This window comes from Mus pahari, chromosome 12, assembly GCF_900095145.1.
Source record: "Mus pahari chromosome 12, PAHARI_EIJ_v1.1, whole genome shotgun sequence".
NCBI classification, from domain to species: Eukaryota; Metazoa; Chordata; class Mammalia; order Rodentia; family Muridae; genus Mus; species Mus pahari.
Genome location: NC_034601.1, coordinates 9,797,995 through 9,813,877, shown reverse-complemented (window position 1 = coordinate 9,813,877; position 15,883 = coordinate 9,797,995). Strand labels below are relative to the sequence as shown.

At 47.3% G+C, this 15,883-nt stretch overlaps 2 protein-coding genes across 5 annotated transcripts in view; both read right to left on the bottom strand.

The window, feature by feature from the left end:
• Ntan1 (N-terminal asparagine amidase) overlaps window positions 1–2,884 on the bottom strand; it is an 18,484-nt gene extending 15,600 nt beyond the window's left edge. Inside the window, exon 1 of one of the 4 annotated variants that reach the window (XM_021210036.2) lies at window positions 2,539–2,884. In XM_021210036.2, the coding sequence (XP_021065695.1) occupies window positions 2,539–2,812 (274 nt within the window). In that variant the 5' untranslated portion in view covers window positions 2,813–2,884. The remainder of the gene's footprint in view (window positions 1–2,538) is intronic. The other 3 variants (XM_021210035.2, XM_021210037.1, XM_029544896.1) reach the window with 3 other exon arrangements.
• A 7,624-nt stretch (window positions 2,885–10,508) lies between these two features.
• Window positions 10,509–15,883, bottom strand: part of Rrn3 (RRN3 homolog, RNA polymerase I transcription factor) — a 34,250-nt gene continuing 28,875 nt past the window's right edge. Inside the window, exons 15-18 of the mRNA XM_021209420.2 lie at window positions 14,640–14,748; window positions 13,353–13,505; window positions 12,385–12,472; window positions 10,509–11,112 (exon numbers count right to left, since the gene is read on the bottom strand). Of these exons, the coding sequence (XP_021065079.1) occupies window positions 10,930–11,112; window positions 12,385–12,472; window positions 13,353–13,505; window positions 14,640–14,748 (533 nt within the window). The 3' untranslated portion in view covers window positions 10,509–10,929. The remainder of the gene's footprint in view (window positions 11,113–12,384; window positions 12,473–13,352; window positions 13,506–14,639; window positions 14,749–15,883) is intronic.

Below are 15,883 nucleotides of genomic sequence, written 5' to 3'. Positions count from 1 at the left end.
GGAAGGAAGGAGAGAAAGGAGAGGAGAGAAAGGAAGGAAGGAAGGAAGGAAGGAAGGAAGGAAGGAAGGAAGGAAGGAAGGAAGGAAGAGAAAGAGGGAGGGAGGGAGGGAGGAAGTGAAAGAGAAAGAAAGAAAGAAAGAGAGAGAGAGAGAGAGAGAGAGAGAGAGAGAGAGAGAAGAGAAAAAGGAAGAAAGAAAGAGGGAGGGAGAAAGAAAAAGACAAAGAGGAAAGGACAGGGCACACAGGAATAAGCCAGGCATGGTAGTTTATACTTTACACTTGCAATCCGAGAACTTACAAGGCTGAGACATACATGAGTGTGTGGAAGTCCAGCCTGAGCTATACAGTGAAACTGTATCAGAAAAACAAAACAAAGCAAGACAGTATATAGTATGCTGTCATTCAAAGAGTGTATCATAAGTGGAGAGGGGAATTGCAATCAGAATGTAATATATAAGAGAATAAAAGTTTTTAAATGTATCATGATGGACACATTGATAATAACTCTAATCAGTATCACTGAAGTAAGAGGTCTCAAGGCATTCACGGTCAGCTTGTCTCTCTAAAAAGAAAAGGGGGACAGGGCTCACACAGAGAGGGTGCTACAAAGATGCTCAGAAGTTAAAACTGCTGTGGGAAACCTACCAGATGTGGAGTCCCAGCACTCACGAGCCAAGACTCCCACACATGCCTGGGACCCCAACTCTGAGGTGCGTGAGGCAAGAGAATGTCTAGGGCTTGCCCCATCCCAGCCTAGCTAAGACACATATTCAGGGAGAGACCAAGCCTCAAAGGAATTGCACACAGTGGAGAGGCGGGTGCTTGATGCCACCTTCTGGCCTCCCTGTGCACACACATGCACACTCACCTATGTGCACATACAATCACACAGATAAGTACAAAAAGATCAAGCAGGGTGTGGTGGCGCACACCTTTAATCCTAGCACTCGGGAGGCAGAGGCAGGCAGATTTCTGAGTTCAAGGTCAGCCTGGTCTTCAAAGTGAGTTCCAGGACAGCTAGGGCTATACAGAGGAACCCTGTCTGGAAAAACCAAAAAAAAAAAAAAAAAGTACAAAAAGCTCAGCATGTGCTAGTGCACATCTTTAACCCCAGCATGTGGGATGAAGGAGAAAGAGCTCTGAGAGCCAGAGGCCAGCCTACACAGTGAGATCCCAGAGCTACACAGACCCCATCCCAAATCTTTTTAAACAGTGGATTGCCTAGCATATAAATAAAGTAGGGGAGGCAGAGGCAGGCAGATCTCTGAGTTTGAGGCCAGAATGATCTACGGAGCAAGTTCAGGACAGCCAGGGCTACACAGAGAAACCCTGTCTCAAAGCAAAATTAACCAAAACTTAGAAAAATGGTTGTGACCAAGGACCTGATTTTCTACTTTCCTCTACAGAGCCGTCACATCATCCCCTAAAGCAAGAGGGCATCAAGTCCTTGCTCCAACTGCTCCCCTAGTCTCAGCGTGCAGCCCTCTTTGCCCGCCTCACTGGGGGCCTCCCTGACCCCACTTCCCTGCTCTTGAAAGCCAACTCTCCACTCTGCATCCTTTCTGGGCTGCATGTCCTTAAATAAACCAAACCCTTGCTTCCGGAGGCGCCACCCCACATCGCCTCGTCTCTGCCTTCTCATGTAATGTGCTGCGTGGCCAATAAAACTACAAGTTTCAGACATAGGAGAGAATCTCCTAAATCCTTGAAGTGGCTGGAACTTTTCTTGTATTATTTCTGGCTTCATCGACACAGTGTACAGTGCCTAGCCCGATTTGCAGGAGCCAGTATTAGGATCAGTCTGTCTTGAAATTCAAGTTAACAGTCACAGTCTCCCTGTCGCGTAGTTCTCAGGGGTCATTCTGCCCATTCATTTACCCAACAAATACTTGGTTAGCACAATGCTATCTGCTTTCAGGAAGCGTTTGCTCCAGGAAGCAGATCCAGGGGAAGACAAAGCAAGTAAGCAGACAGAACCACAAACCCCACAGCGACTCAGGGCGTCACCTCTCAGTGAACGTGAGCATCTTTCCTTCAAGGCTATAACTGATTAGGAAACAGGTCCCGTCCTAGACTATGTGAGATCCATGGACGGGCTGAGTCCAAACTAGCATGTGAGTTACTTGGTCATCACTGCCTTCACTGTGAGCCCTCTTTCAGAAGTCCCCACAAGGAAAGAACAAAATTCCATCAGGGAGCAGTCCTCCCGGATCCAGCAACTTCCAAACGAAGCCCTTTTTTCTGGCTAAAAAATAATCCGCGCCCCTCTACGCCCTGGGGGGGGGGGCAGGAATGAGCGCGCAAAGAACTGGGACCCCCGCTCACACCTGTCTGCAGCTGGGTAATGCGGGGAGCCGCTGGAGCGCCCCGACCTGCAGAGCCCGCCGAGTGTCCTCGCGCTCTGTACGCGCTGTGCGACCTTCCTTAAGTCACCTTAACCTCTCTGGGCCCGGTCTCACCAGGTCCCTAGTGAAAGCGCGTCGGCGGCCGGGCTGCGGAGATCCCACCCGCCCCGAAGGCCCGGGTAGGTCGCTCACCTCCAGAGGCGGGTGCGCCCGGACCAGCTCCACAGCCGACCGTGGCAGACGGACGCGCCGCCCGTCCACCAGCAGTGGCATCGTCTAGGCCGCCGCCAGGCCGAGTTAGGAGGCCACCGCCCCGCCCCGCCCCGCTTCGCCCCGCCTCGGGCCATGCCACGCCCACCGTGGGCGCCGCGCCCACCGCGGACTCTGCCCGGATGTGTAGTCCAGGCGGACGTGGAGCAGCCCGAAGGGATCGAGGAGACGGAATAGCCCTTGGGTTGCAAGGCATCACGGGAGATGTAGTCCAAACTTTGTCGGCGGCCGCTCACTACGGGCGTCCCTCCTGGCTGGTGCCAGCAGCTGTCGTCGTAGCGACTTGGGCAGTAGGGACGTGGAAAGGAGAACCGAGAGGATAGCCTCGCACTTTGCGTCACCCAGCCCTGACCCCTGCATCGGGCCAAGTTGATTCGCAAAAGTGTAATCAGTCAACGTCCCTTTCAGCTGGCAGACGTAGTGCAGAAGGCGTGGGGAACGCGTGAATCGCGGCTCCAGCTGGCACCGCGGGGACGTGAGCGCGGAAGAAACAGGGTCGCCCTGCTCTGGCGGGTGGACCAGAGACCCCACCTCTGTATTTCCTCCTTGCTCTTCACCACCCTCATCAGAATAGCTAGGACCCAGACGTGGCTGCTGTGAACCACTCACTTGTGTTATCACGCATTGCTAAGTCGCCAAAGTCACTTACCTTTAACCGGCCGGTCTAAATTTCAACCCTGTTTTGTGTTACTCCAAGCCATGGCTATCGCCCTAATATATTCTCAGAAAGAGCTGTAAATGATACACATAAAATTAAGTTTTGGCTGAGACAGAATTATGATCTTGCCATGGTGCCTCAGCCTCCATTTCCAACATAAAATATAATTACATAGCATTTACAAAAGTAACTGACCACCAGAGAGAGGTAGAGGAAGTATGGGTAACAGATACTAAAACAGGAATATGTTCTGTTTATTGAACTTGGGAGCCACAACCTGTTCCCCAAGTCAGGTCCAGTCCACCTGTCTTCAATACGCCAATTGACTAAAGAGCCTAGTTAAAAATGGAAAGCAGAAATGGGCGATTTATTCAAAAAAAGATTTATTCTATAGGGCCATATTGGGAAGAAGGATAAAGGGGCCCAGGAAACCCTTCCACTCTGTCTTCATGAGGTCAAAGTTTAAATACAGTGCAAAGGACAGGTACATCTAAGCAGACCATTGGCCGGCTATGGGAGCCAGGCCAACCCAAGTCTTGTTAAGAGTCCTAGAAGAAAAGATAGAGGGACCTCTAGTTCTGTGTCTTTGTTCAGAAACAGACTTGACAGTGCTCGGTTTATGGGGATCTGATTCCAACCCCCGGAGTGTGGCTACCAGTCCTACGGCAGCTGTTTGAGGTATCTTGTGTTTTTGTCAACAGTTATGACTCAGCTCTCTGCTGACCTTGGCCTTTCCCCCCTGCAAATAGTATATATGAGACTGTACTTAATAAAACTTGCCTGGTATCTAAGCCACCAGCTTCTGGAAGACCTCCTGAATCCCAGTTATTATTGCTTTTGTCTTTATTTCTCCTCCATTTCTCATCCCTGTATGGGTTTGGTCTGGTGCTGTTTGTATTCAAATGCTAAATTCTGTATCCCAAGACCTGGTTGCTCCAAGACTAGCAAATCCTCACATATACCAGCTTTTGTTGTATACCGCCTCCTCCCCCCCCCAGCTTCCCCCCTCCTCCAGTTATCCCTGATTGGTTAATGAAGGTGCCTACAGCCTGCAGCCGGGCAGAAGAGAAGTAGGAGAGTCTTGGGGTCTGAGGCAGGGACCACAAGGAAGAAGAGCAGAGTTTCTATTGGTGTACAGACAGTTCCACTAGACTCAGGCCAAGAGCTACCCAGCAACAACTTGTGTCATTGCCCGCTGCCCGCCAGGTGCAAGGCAGGTGTGACAACAGCACCAGCATATAGAAGAGTCACTACTCCAGTTCTTTCACTCTCTATTCCCATGTGTTCTCAGGCAGCCTCTCTTCCCTCTCTTTCTCTCTTTGTCCTCTGCTTCTCTTCCCCTTTCTAGGTCCCCACTCAATTCATCTTTATATTTGATCTATCTCAAGGTGTGATTCCTCAGGGGGATACCTCGACATGGGCCTGCCCACCGCATTATCCCGGAGCTTTATATTTCATAAGTTTCAGATAGGCTAGGAGGATGAACTGGAGTCATGAGGAAAGGGTCTGGAGCAAGATCATGGAAACACGCGAAGCCCAAAGAACCTGACAATAGGAATTGGGGTCATGGATGGGAGGTAGCCAGATCACCTTAGAGGTTAACAGATCATTTAACCCCTCAGCTATTGAGGTGCTGCTTGAAATAAATCTTGGTTTCTCTGTGTGGTTTATGTTATAGAGACTAGCATAAGATAAAGAAATACGGTTGCCAGATAAATCTACTACTTACATTTATATCAAATATGACTCATTTTACACATTCCTGTTTGAGGCCCTTATTCCTGCTGGTTTGGGTCCAACCCATCCTTATTTGGGCTTTAGACTCATCCTGTGGTCTGACAAGGTTTTGGGTCTCACTGAGATCTCTTCTGGAGACAAGTCCCCCTTCTTCCAGCAGGAGATTCCTAGAGAAATTCACATTTCTTTGATTTTTTTTTTAATCTCCTTAAGATTTATTTTCTCATGTTGATGAAAATAACACCAGGAAGAAATTAAGTGTGATGGGATTTTCTTTATATAATCTACAATTACGAACTCTGTACAATTCCCATTCTTATACTTCTGAGGATAAGAACAACTTTTTTTTAATTAGATATTTTTTTCATTTACATTTCAAATGCTGTGGAGCCCCAACTTTAACACTCTCCGAAGCTGTTCGGAGCCTCAGCTTTAACACTCCCCCAAACCTGCTCCCCAGATCATTAGAAATGTGGCCAGTAAAGAGCCTTTGTTCTCTAAGGGCAGCTGAGGGTCTTCTGTTCCTCCGCCTGACAGCTAGCTAGACAATTATCTCAGTTGCCCCAGCCAGGCACCCATCTTCCCATGTTTGAGACNAGNAATGTTTACCAAAAGATAGCTTATGACCCCTATGCCATAAATGAGCCATATGTTACCAAGGACAGCTCCCCTGGAGAAAAGCTGTAAACTCAACTTTCTTTGTGAACTCCTCCCCTCTTCCTTACAGTCTTTCCTTTAAAAGCCCTCAGTTAAAACAGCTCAGGGTCGATCTCCTATGAGCTCGTCCTCAACATGTTGATTTTTCATGATTAAACCTCAGGCATATTGCATCAAGAATGGTTTCTCTCGAGTTATTGGGGTGGCGGCGTCTCATCCTGGGACTGGAGTAAGATATCCCCTGAAACAGGGGTCTTTCAATGCTATCCCCTTTCCTAGTTTCTTCTCAAAAACCCCCTATCTCCTCCCCCTTCCCACTGCTCCCCAACCCACCCACTCCCACTTCCTGGCCCTGGAATTCCCCTGTACTGGGTCATAGAATCTTAGCAAGACAAAGGGCTTCTCCTCCCACTGATGGCCAACTAGGCTATCCTCTGCTACATATGCAGCTAGAGACACGAGCTCTGTGGGTACTGGTTAGTTCATATTGTTGTTCCTCTTATAGGCTGCAGACCCCTTCAGCTCCTTGGGTACTTTCTCTAGCTCCTTCATCGGGGACCCTGCGTTCCATCCAATACATGACTGTGGGCATCCACTTCTGTATTTGCCAGGCACTGCCATAGCCTCACAGGAGACAGCTATATCAGGGTCCTTTCAGCAAAATCTTGTTGGCATCTGCATTTGGTGGTTGTTTATGGGATGGATCCCCAGGTGGGGCAGTCTCCGGATGGTCCTTCCTTCAGTCTCAGCTCCAAACTTTGTCTTTAACTCCTTCTGTGGGTATTTTGTTCCCCCTTCTAAGAAGGGTTGAAGTATCCACACTGTGGTTTTCCTTCTTGAGTTTTATATTTTGCAAATTGTATCTTGGGTATTCTAAGTTTCTGGGCTAATATCCACTTATCAGTGAGTGCATATCATGTGTATTCTTTTGTAATTGGGTTACCTCACTCGGGATGATATCTTCAAGATCCACCCATTTGCCTAAGAATTTCATAAATTCACTGTTTTTAATAGTTGAGTAGTGTATTCTCCATTGTGTATCCATTCCTTTATTGAGGGACATCTGGGTTCTTTCCACCTTCTGGCTATTATAAATAAGCCTGCTATGAACATAGTGGAGCATGTGTCCTTATTACCAGTTGGAACATCTTCTGGGTATATGCCCAGGAGTGGTATTGCTGGATCTTCTGGTAGTACTATGTCCAATATTCTGAGGAACCGCCAAACTGATTTCCAGAGGTTGTACCAGCTTGCAATCCCACCAGCAATGGAGGAGTGTTCCTCTTTCTCCACATCCTCACCAGCATCTGCAGTCACCTGAATTTTTGATCTGGTGTAACTGCTGTGAGGTGGAATCTCAGGGTTGTTTTGATTTACATTACTCTGATGATTAAGGAGAAATTCACATTTCTTTGGGATCTATTGTTTCAGAAGTCTGATAGATTGCTATTTCAGTTTACAGTTGTAGGAAGTCAGGACAGCAACTTAAGGAACCTACTCACTGGCTCGTTCCTCTCGGCTTGTACATACAGCCTGCTAGCTTGCTTTCTTATAGCACCCAGGACCACCTTCCCAAAGTGGTATTTCCCCTGGTGGCCTAGCCCCTTCTACAACCACCACTAATCAAGAAAATGCTCTACAGAGTTGTCTACAGGCCCATCTAATAGAGACAGGCCGGACCGATGAAGACATTTTCTCAATTGAGGTTCCTCTTCCCAAAAGATTTTAGCTTGTATCAATTCTTATCCATCCTAAGTTTGTGTAGAAAACAAACCAGGACACCTCAGGGGGTGCCACTGCCGAGCCTAACTCAGCATGGTTCCACTCAAGTTCACCCGAGGAGTGAATGAGTTTGGGGGCTTCCTTACAGAGTACTAGGTGAAATATTACCTACAGTGATGTGGGTGTCCTCCACCCAACCAGCTGCATCTGCAGGAATGAGGGCCCCTCCCCTAGTCGTCGAAGGTCCAACTACCCTGCCGCACCACACAGTTAAGGCAGTGTCATACAATGGGTGGCAAGGTGCATTGGCACTCTCAGGTGTCTCACTGCCTTCCCACTTGTGGCAGGATGCAAAAAGTCAACAAGCCCAGCTCTGATACTTCTTTTGGAAGTGGCTCAGCTGAACTCTCCAAAATGAGTTGCCTGTCTCCTGGAACAATCAATCAACAACACAGTTGCCCACTCTGCAACTCTTGCTGGCCTACAACTCACAGTATAGCCTAGGTTAACCTTGAACTCATGGCAGTCCCATCTTGAGTCTAAAATATTAAAATTATGGCTTTTTTATTATTATTTCTACTAGTATTTGTGTGTTGTGTGAGTGCAGGTGCCCAGAGAAACCAGACTGTGAGCTATGTGGTGTGGATGCTGTCAACAGAACTTGTCTTCTCTGCTGGTGGAGCAAGTGCTATGGTCCACACTGCCACCTCCAGTCCCTGAGCATGGCTTTGAATTATAGTTTATACGGAACCAGAAGACAAAAATGTGAAGGTTCCCTGAGCAGTGAAATAGTTAAGTGCTTGCAGGTAGAAAGTACTAAACTGTATCCTGTGTAATTTATGGGTGTGGGGAAGCGAGGAATGTAGGTCAGTGAGCACACCTTCATAGCAGAATCCAAGGACCAACCCTTGGCAGTGAGAAGAAATGTTGTTTAAAAAGTATTATGTATGCAGGACAGTGGTGGGAACACATGCCTTGGGAAGCAGAAGCAGTTAGATCTGTGTTTGAGGCCAGCCTGGGCTACAGGACAGCCAGAGGTATAAAACCTTGAGTCAGAGAGAGGACATACACACAAAGAATGAGCATTATGTAGAAACTTAGTAAATAGTGGAAGAGCTGAGTGCAGCTAACAGCCTGTACTTAAGACATGAAGTCATAAGGGATCTGAGGAACCAGACAATACAGTCAGGACCCAAGCTGTGAGGAGCCTCGAGGAAGATGCAGAGCCTTCCACTCCCCACAGACCACCAAGCACACAGGCTGTAAAACACACAGCACTTGCCAACTCCTCTCACCTCAAGATAGCTCAGACTTGTGTGATGGGCCAGGGAGTGGCACTGTTAGGAGGTGTGGCCTTGTTGAAGTAGGTGTGTCACTGTGGGTATGGGATTTAATACCCTAGTCCTAGTTGCCTGGAAGCAAGTATTCAGCTAGCAGCCTTCAGATGAAGACATAGAACTCTCAGCTCTGCCTGCACCATGCCTGCCTGGATGTTCCTGCCTTGATGATACTGAACTGAACCTCTGAACCTATAAGTCAGCTTCCATTAAATGTTGTCCTTTATAAGAGTTGCTTGGTCATGGTGTCTGTTCACAGCAGTAAAACCCTAAGACAACTTGTCTGGGTGCATGTATGTGTAAGACCCTGGTTCTCATCCTCAATACGAAAAAGGAAACTCTCTTGTTTTCCAAGGAGACCTCACTAATTTCTTTCAAAAATGTTTAGCTATTAAAATCATCTTACTATGTCTGGTTTTAACTTACAAATGTTCCTACTTCAACCTCCAAATGCTGACATTACAGAAAGTATATCGCCATGCCCAGATAGCAGGCAATTTCTCTGAAGTGTATGGGCCTGTTCAAGGCATGAGAAACATCTTAACCAATGCCCATTTGTTTCTAACCATCCCACTTAGGAGCAGGCGGCTAAGATTCAACACAGTAGTCCCGGAAGCATGGCTGAGTCTTTATTGAAGCCCGCATTGGTATGAGCAGGGAAGCCCAGGTGACCCAGGCTGTATGTTCATTTTCACAATGGATTGTTCCCCCCCCCCCCCAAACTCCTTTGGAACCTTAGAGGCTTATTTGCCAACCTTCGGCACTCTAGTTACTTTCCAAGCCCAGCATCCCATCGGTGTCTATGGATGCAATTTCATTCCATTTTCAGTCAGCAGTTAAAAAAGAACCTTGAACCGGGCAGTGGTGGTGCAAACTCTCTGCACTCAAATGTCGGAGGCAAGCTGATCTCTGAGTTCGAGGCCAGCCTGAGCAACATAGTGATTTCCAGGACGGCCAGGGGCACCCAGTGAAATAAAGGCAAGACAGAACCTTGAGGTTTCCTAGTGACTTGCCACCAAGGCTGGCCTGGAACTCAGGGATTTGTCCGTCTCATATAAAAGCTTTTTAAAGCAATAAAATTTTCTTTATTCAAAAAGGTATTCATAGGCAGACTGAAATTCAGGGCTCTGCATCAGTCTCATTATACAGAAGTATATAAACCTTGAGAGGAATTCCATTAAAAAATATTGTGACCAAGAAAATATTGCTCGCCTTTAAATAAATATAAGTGGCAAAAATTAAATATACTTAAAGGGTCATTTTCACCAGTATGCAAGTTTACATTAAGGACCCAAGGGAAGGCAACGCCCACAGTCCTCGAGCACACCTGCTACAGAGCAAGGCAGGCTGCTCTGTGTGAAGAGCTCTCCTGGCTGAGTCCATGTTGTGCAAACTGTGGAATGGTTGACAGACACCCAGGCCCGCTTCAGTCAGCCTGAGCTCTGGCTGCTGCAGCTAGGGTTATGTGGAAGCCTGCACAAGTGCCTTTTGTGTCCCCTGACCCCTCTCTTCCTGCCTGGCTCCTCTACAGTCCTCGGTATTCCCTTGGTGAAGCCAGCCCAAACGTTCAGCTTTGCCTCTGCTTGGCTCTCCCCATGCACCCCACAACACAGATAGACTTCTAGTCAAAAGGAAACCACTACACCACTGTAAGCAGGATACAGTTACAAGCATTCACAGGCCGGGCAGTGGTGGCGCACAACTTTAATCCCACTTGGGAGGCAGAGGCAGGCAGATTTCTGAGTTTGAGGCCAGCCTGGTCTACAGAGTGAGTTCCAGGACAGCCAGGGCTATACAGAGAAACCCTGTCTCAAAAAAACCAAAAAATTAAAAAACCCAAAAACAAAAACAGTATTCACAGGCAGTGCTGATCCTGGAGGATAGCTCACCAAAACAAGATCAACAGAGTCATGTGACTGTGGTTCTAATAAAAAGACGCCTGTCAAGGCCACCTGCCAGGTTGTGGCTGATACAGCATGAGGCCAGCAGGCTATAGGTACAGACTGCTGTGTCCACTGTGAAATACTGCACATGACACTCAGTTTTTCCTTATGTCCACAGGGAGCAAACTGCAAGCACACACAACCCGGGTCCCTTCAGATGCTGGTCGAAGTCCAACATGGAAGCTGGACACATGAGGCATAGACTAGTCCAGTGTGGGGACAGTGGTGGAGCACAGGGCCCTGGGGAGAATCGCACAGCTCAATCACAGATCCCTGTGAGGAGTGGGGACTGGTCTGGTATGTACAGCACAGGAGGGGAGCCCACACTACTGGAAGGACTTCGGAAGTGGGTGTCAAAGGAGCCTGGAGTAAGGCCGGTCACTGTGTCACTCTGGGGCACTTCGCCTTTCAAAAAGTCATCGTCTTCATCCTCCACTAGCTCCTGTGGAGAGAACAGGGTTGGTCTGGAAAGTTTCATGGGGTGGAGAGAGGGCGCCTGCCACCAAGCCTGGCAACCTGAGCTTGGACCAACTTGTGAAAGGAATGAACCAAACCCCCTGGATATGTCTGTGTATTCCTGAGGATCCCAAAACAGGAGCAGACTCTACAGTGAGCATTTGAGGCATCTGTACTTGGTGGCTAACGAGCAGATGGCTAGGTAGTGAAGCCCCGCTAGGATCACTTTCTGTCTGCAGAGCAAGCAAAATGCTACCCAACAAGAACTCAGATCTCAACCTCCAGGGGTCTGTCACAGGGTTTGACTTTAGATAGGGTCTCATTCTGTAACCTCTGCAATCCTCTGGCACCCGTTTCCCACATGCTGGGATTACAGACACTGGCCACACCGTTATTTTCAGCTATTCTCCTTCTCAATCCCTCCCTTGCATACCCCAAGACAGGGTCTCACTATGGAGCAGACTAGCCTCAAGACTCTTGATCCTCCCAAGTGCTTAAGATGACAGAATGAGGCAGCACACCCAGCTTCAGTGCTGCAAAGGAGCCCGGGGCCGCATGCATGCTACTCAAGCATGCCACCACTAAGCCACACTGAGCTGCAAGCAAGCAAGCTCATTTCCAACCAACTTTTACCTCCCAAAGTCATTAGAGAAAGTACCTTATTATTTAAAAGAAAATAAAGCCAGGTGGTGTTAAACGCCCAGCACTTGGGAGGCAGAGGCAGGTGGGCCTACAGTTCCAGAACAGCCAGGGCTACAAAGACAAACCTTGTCCCAAAAAACTAAATAAACAAGCAAACTAATTAATAAAAATAAAATAAAAACTCAGGTACACGTACACTTGGAGCCCTGGCCTTACGGAGGCAGAGACAGGTGGATCCCTGGGTTCACTGGGTAGCCACACTCAGCATGCCAATGAAAGATTCTGTCTGAGAAAATACGCTGACTACTTCCTAAGGTTTCCATACACATGTATGCGACTGACCTCACACACATACATACAAACACATAAAACAAAGAAGAGAGCAGCCAAGTATGACGGTGAACAGCACTGAATGAGAGGAGAGGGAGGGCCCAGGGCTGCATAAAACTGCCAGGCAAAAGAAATGAGACAGAACTCCACAAATCCTCTCTATTACTGGAACCATAGCCTGGGCTTTGATGCCAGCAGCATTTACCGTGCGTGCACTGTGGCCTGTATGCCCACTGTGGCCCAAGACTACAGGAGACTCTCACCAATGCCTCCGTCCCAGTCTTACCTTTTTAGTAGATTTCTTAAACTCCTGCCGCTCTTCAGCACTCCCGTCTTCCCAAATCTGATAAATAGGATCAATGAACTTCTTCGACCTGCCAAGGATGGCATTTCAAAGTCAGTATGTAGCCAAAAAATCCAACACCTTGGTTCTCTTCTCAGACCCACATCCCAAAGCAGGAAGTAAAGACTACAGTTGACAGGGAAGTGTGGTGAATGCTGGGGCTTCATCACTAAGACCCCCAGTAATGCAGGCGGTGATTTTATCTTCTGTCTCTCGGATTTCAAGAGAAACTGTTTCTGACCCACTCAGTGACCAACAAATAATTACATGTACAAACAAACTGATATTCTGGAACTCCTACAGGAATCTATTAAATGGTAAGTCTAGAAGACCAACTACAATGACATCAGCCAGTCAAGACTTAGGGTCCAGGCAACACGAAAAGCTGCCTGGGGCTGAAGAGACAGCTCAGTCATTAAGAGCATTTGCTGTGGTACACATGTATACAGCAGGCAAAACCCTCACGAAACCAACCAACCAACAAAAACCTTAAAAAAAAGAAAGAAACTGCAGTTAGCAAAAACATACAAACACTAAGCTGACTAGATGGTTCCCCCAACAATCCACCTAGATAATCACAAGCTCCGCCATGGGACTCAGGCTCCAGAGGAAAGACCGTGTTGGCAGAAACCTAGGAGGCCAACAGCTGTCAGCACCCTCTCTGTCCTGGAAACCTGGATTCACCCACCTCCAGACTAAGCCATTTAAACCAACCAGTTTAAAAACAAACAAACAAACAAAAGCCAAAAAAGACCTCTGTACCCCCTGGGCTCAGAAAAACATGAGCACTGCTTGTGTGGCCGTCTGGGGCCTTTGGCAGCCATGTGTTCACCACTGCCAAATTAAGTCAGCCCACTGAGGACAGAGCCACTCAATCCCAGCCTTGGGAAGAGGAAGGAGAGAGGACCTACCTCTTAAGCACACAAGGGTCGAAGGGAAAGAAAGTGTCCAGCGGGTTGGTGCAGGTCTGCACGGAGTCTCCACCAGCCGTACTCCGGATAACAGGGAGCATCTGGCGACTGTTCCTCTCCATGATGGTGTAGCAGAACACCAGCTGGTATTTACTGTGGGACACAACAGAGCAGAGGGAGCAGCAGCACGTTAGGCTCAGGCCTGTGGACCATGACAGAGACCACAGCTGAAATGCAATGCTGCCGGACCACTTGTGGTGCTCAGGCACAAAGGTGCTGCACAGATACACATGCAGGCAAAACACTTGTGTACGTTTAGGGAAAAAATGCCAGGCACAGCAGGCATGGTAGCAAACACCTTTGATTCCAGCAGAGGCAGGACAATCTCTGTGAGTTTGAAGTTAGTCTGGTCTACATGGTGAGTTACAGGACAGCCAGACCTACATAGTGAGACTTCATCTCAAAATACACACACACACACACACACCAATAAGCCAAGTGAAGTGTGCACTTTAACCTCAGTCTAAGGCTGGGCTCACTGGCTGGCACTGCTGCTCTTAAGCAAAAATTCACTTAAAGATTTTTCATGAAATTCAAGTCAGCATCAGTGAAAATCAGAAACGGTGGCACAACTCAACCCAAAGATACACTGATTCCGTACTTACATGCTGAAGGGTGATGGCAGCAAAGAAGCCTTTGCTTTCCATAATTACTGCATTGTATTTCTATAAGAGCAGCAAATTTGTGCATACAGTAAAAACTGTGATCAGAAGTCGGAACCAGCTCTGTGTACAGAACTTAGCTGGGGTGAGGATGTCCCATGAACTTTCCAGAACACCCCAGGTTTGTTACTGCTTGATTCTGAATTCACTGTTGTACATTCAGAATCTTTACCACTGTCAAGTGCTACCTGAGAGCCATACTCAGTTATCCCAACCTTGAACTATCATATCACGGTCTCCCCCAGTTTGTTCTGTACTATACCTGCCTCCCTGGAACTAAGGATCGGCGGCTTATTTATGCCTCGCAGCACACAAGTTTGCCTGTTTAGTATTAGTTTGTCCATTAAGGATTAGAGTGCCGAGGCTGCTCTGGATAAAAGCAGCGCTCCAGTGTCACTAAGGAATACAATACCTGGCTGTAGTACTCTTGCAGTAACAGCATCACTGGTTTCTTCACATGCACTGCTCTTGAGAATGTACTGGAATTTACTCAGTACCAGAGCGAATGGCATCCAGCACCAAGCTCCACCCCCTTAACTTTTAAACATCCATAAAAACAACTCACTTTGTGATAGCAGCAAAGAAATTAACCACTTGCGGCAGGCAGATCTTCAGGGGGTTCAGCTGGCTCAGCACAATGTGTTCAAGATTTAGACTCTGAAGATACTGTAGACCTTTGATGAAAAACGGGGAGGGGTTAAGATATCCTTAAAAGCACAAATTATTACATATGTAAAAAAACAATTTAAGGGCTCTGTGGTAGGGCGCATGCTTAGGATGGGCTTGAGCCAAAATAAAGCCAAAATAAAGATATTATAAACAAGTTACTAGCAGAAATGCAGGAGGAAAGCTCAGGCCCTGCTGGCACCCAGTACAACTTTCCTGAAAAGAGAATCGCGTTCCTCTTGGGTAACAGATTACACAGCAACCTGCAATCAGCACCCGCAGGCTCAGAGAGGACTGAGTGCACACAGGAGAGAGACCACAGGCGCTGTGTGCTTCTCAGCAGCGCGGCCCAGCACCACTCTAAGGTTGCATGTTTCTGACTGTATTTCTTCCCTCTCCCTCAGTCACCCTAACACAGCCTTTCTCTCAGGACTAATCAATTCCCTCCTACAAAGGAACCCTAGCCCAGGCTTAGGTAGAAGGATTATGAATTGAAGCCAACCTGGGCTCCATAGTGAAATTACCGCAAAAAATATTTTTTTAAAATAAAATGTAGATCTAGTTACTTTTGAACGAAGCAGACCAATTCATGTCTGTTTTCTTAATTACCAATTAAGTTGGTAATTAAATTACCAATTTAAGATTACATAGGAATGGAGAGTTGGCCCAGTAGTTATCAGCAGAAGACCAAGGCCGAGTTCCAAGCTCAGTACTGTCTGTGGCTCCAGTTTCAGGGGTTTGATGCCCTCTTATGACCTCCATGGGCACCAGGCACACATATGATGCACAGACATACATGCAAGCAAAATATCCATACACATAAAATAAAGTTAATAAACCTAATATATTAATAAATTATATTATTTATAATATATGTGTGTGTATATATACACACATATGTATGTATGTATGTATGTATGCATACATGTATGTATGTATGCATGTATTCCAAAATCACATAAACAAAGCCAGGTATGGCACACAACTATAATCTCAGACCTTGGGAAGCTTAGGCAAGGTAGCACACACAAATACACAGACACAAATAGACATAGTCTCTGTCTGTCTCTCTGTCTCTCTCTCACACACGCACACATACACACACATGTGCGCGTGCCTACATGCATGTGGGCCATGCCTGTT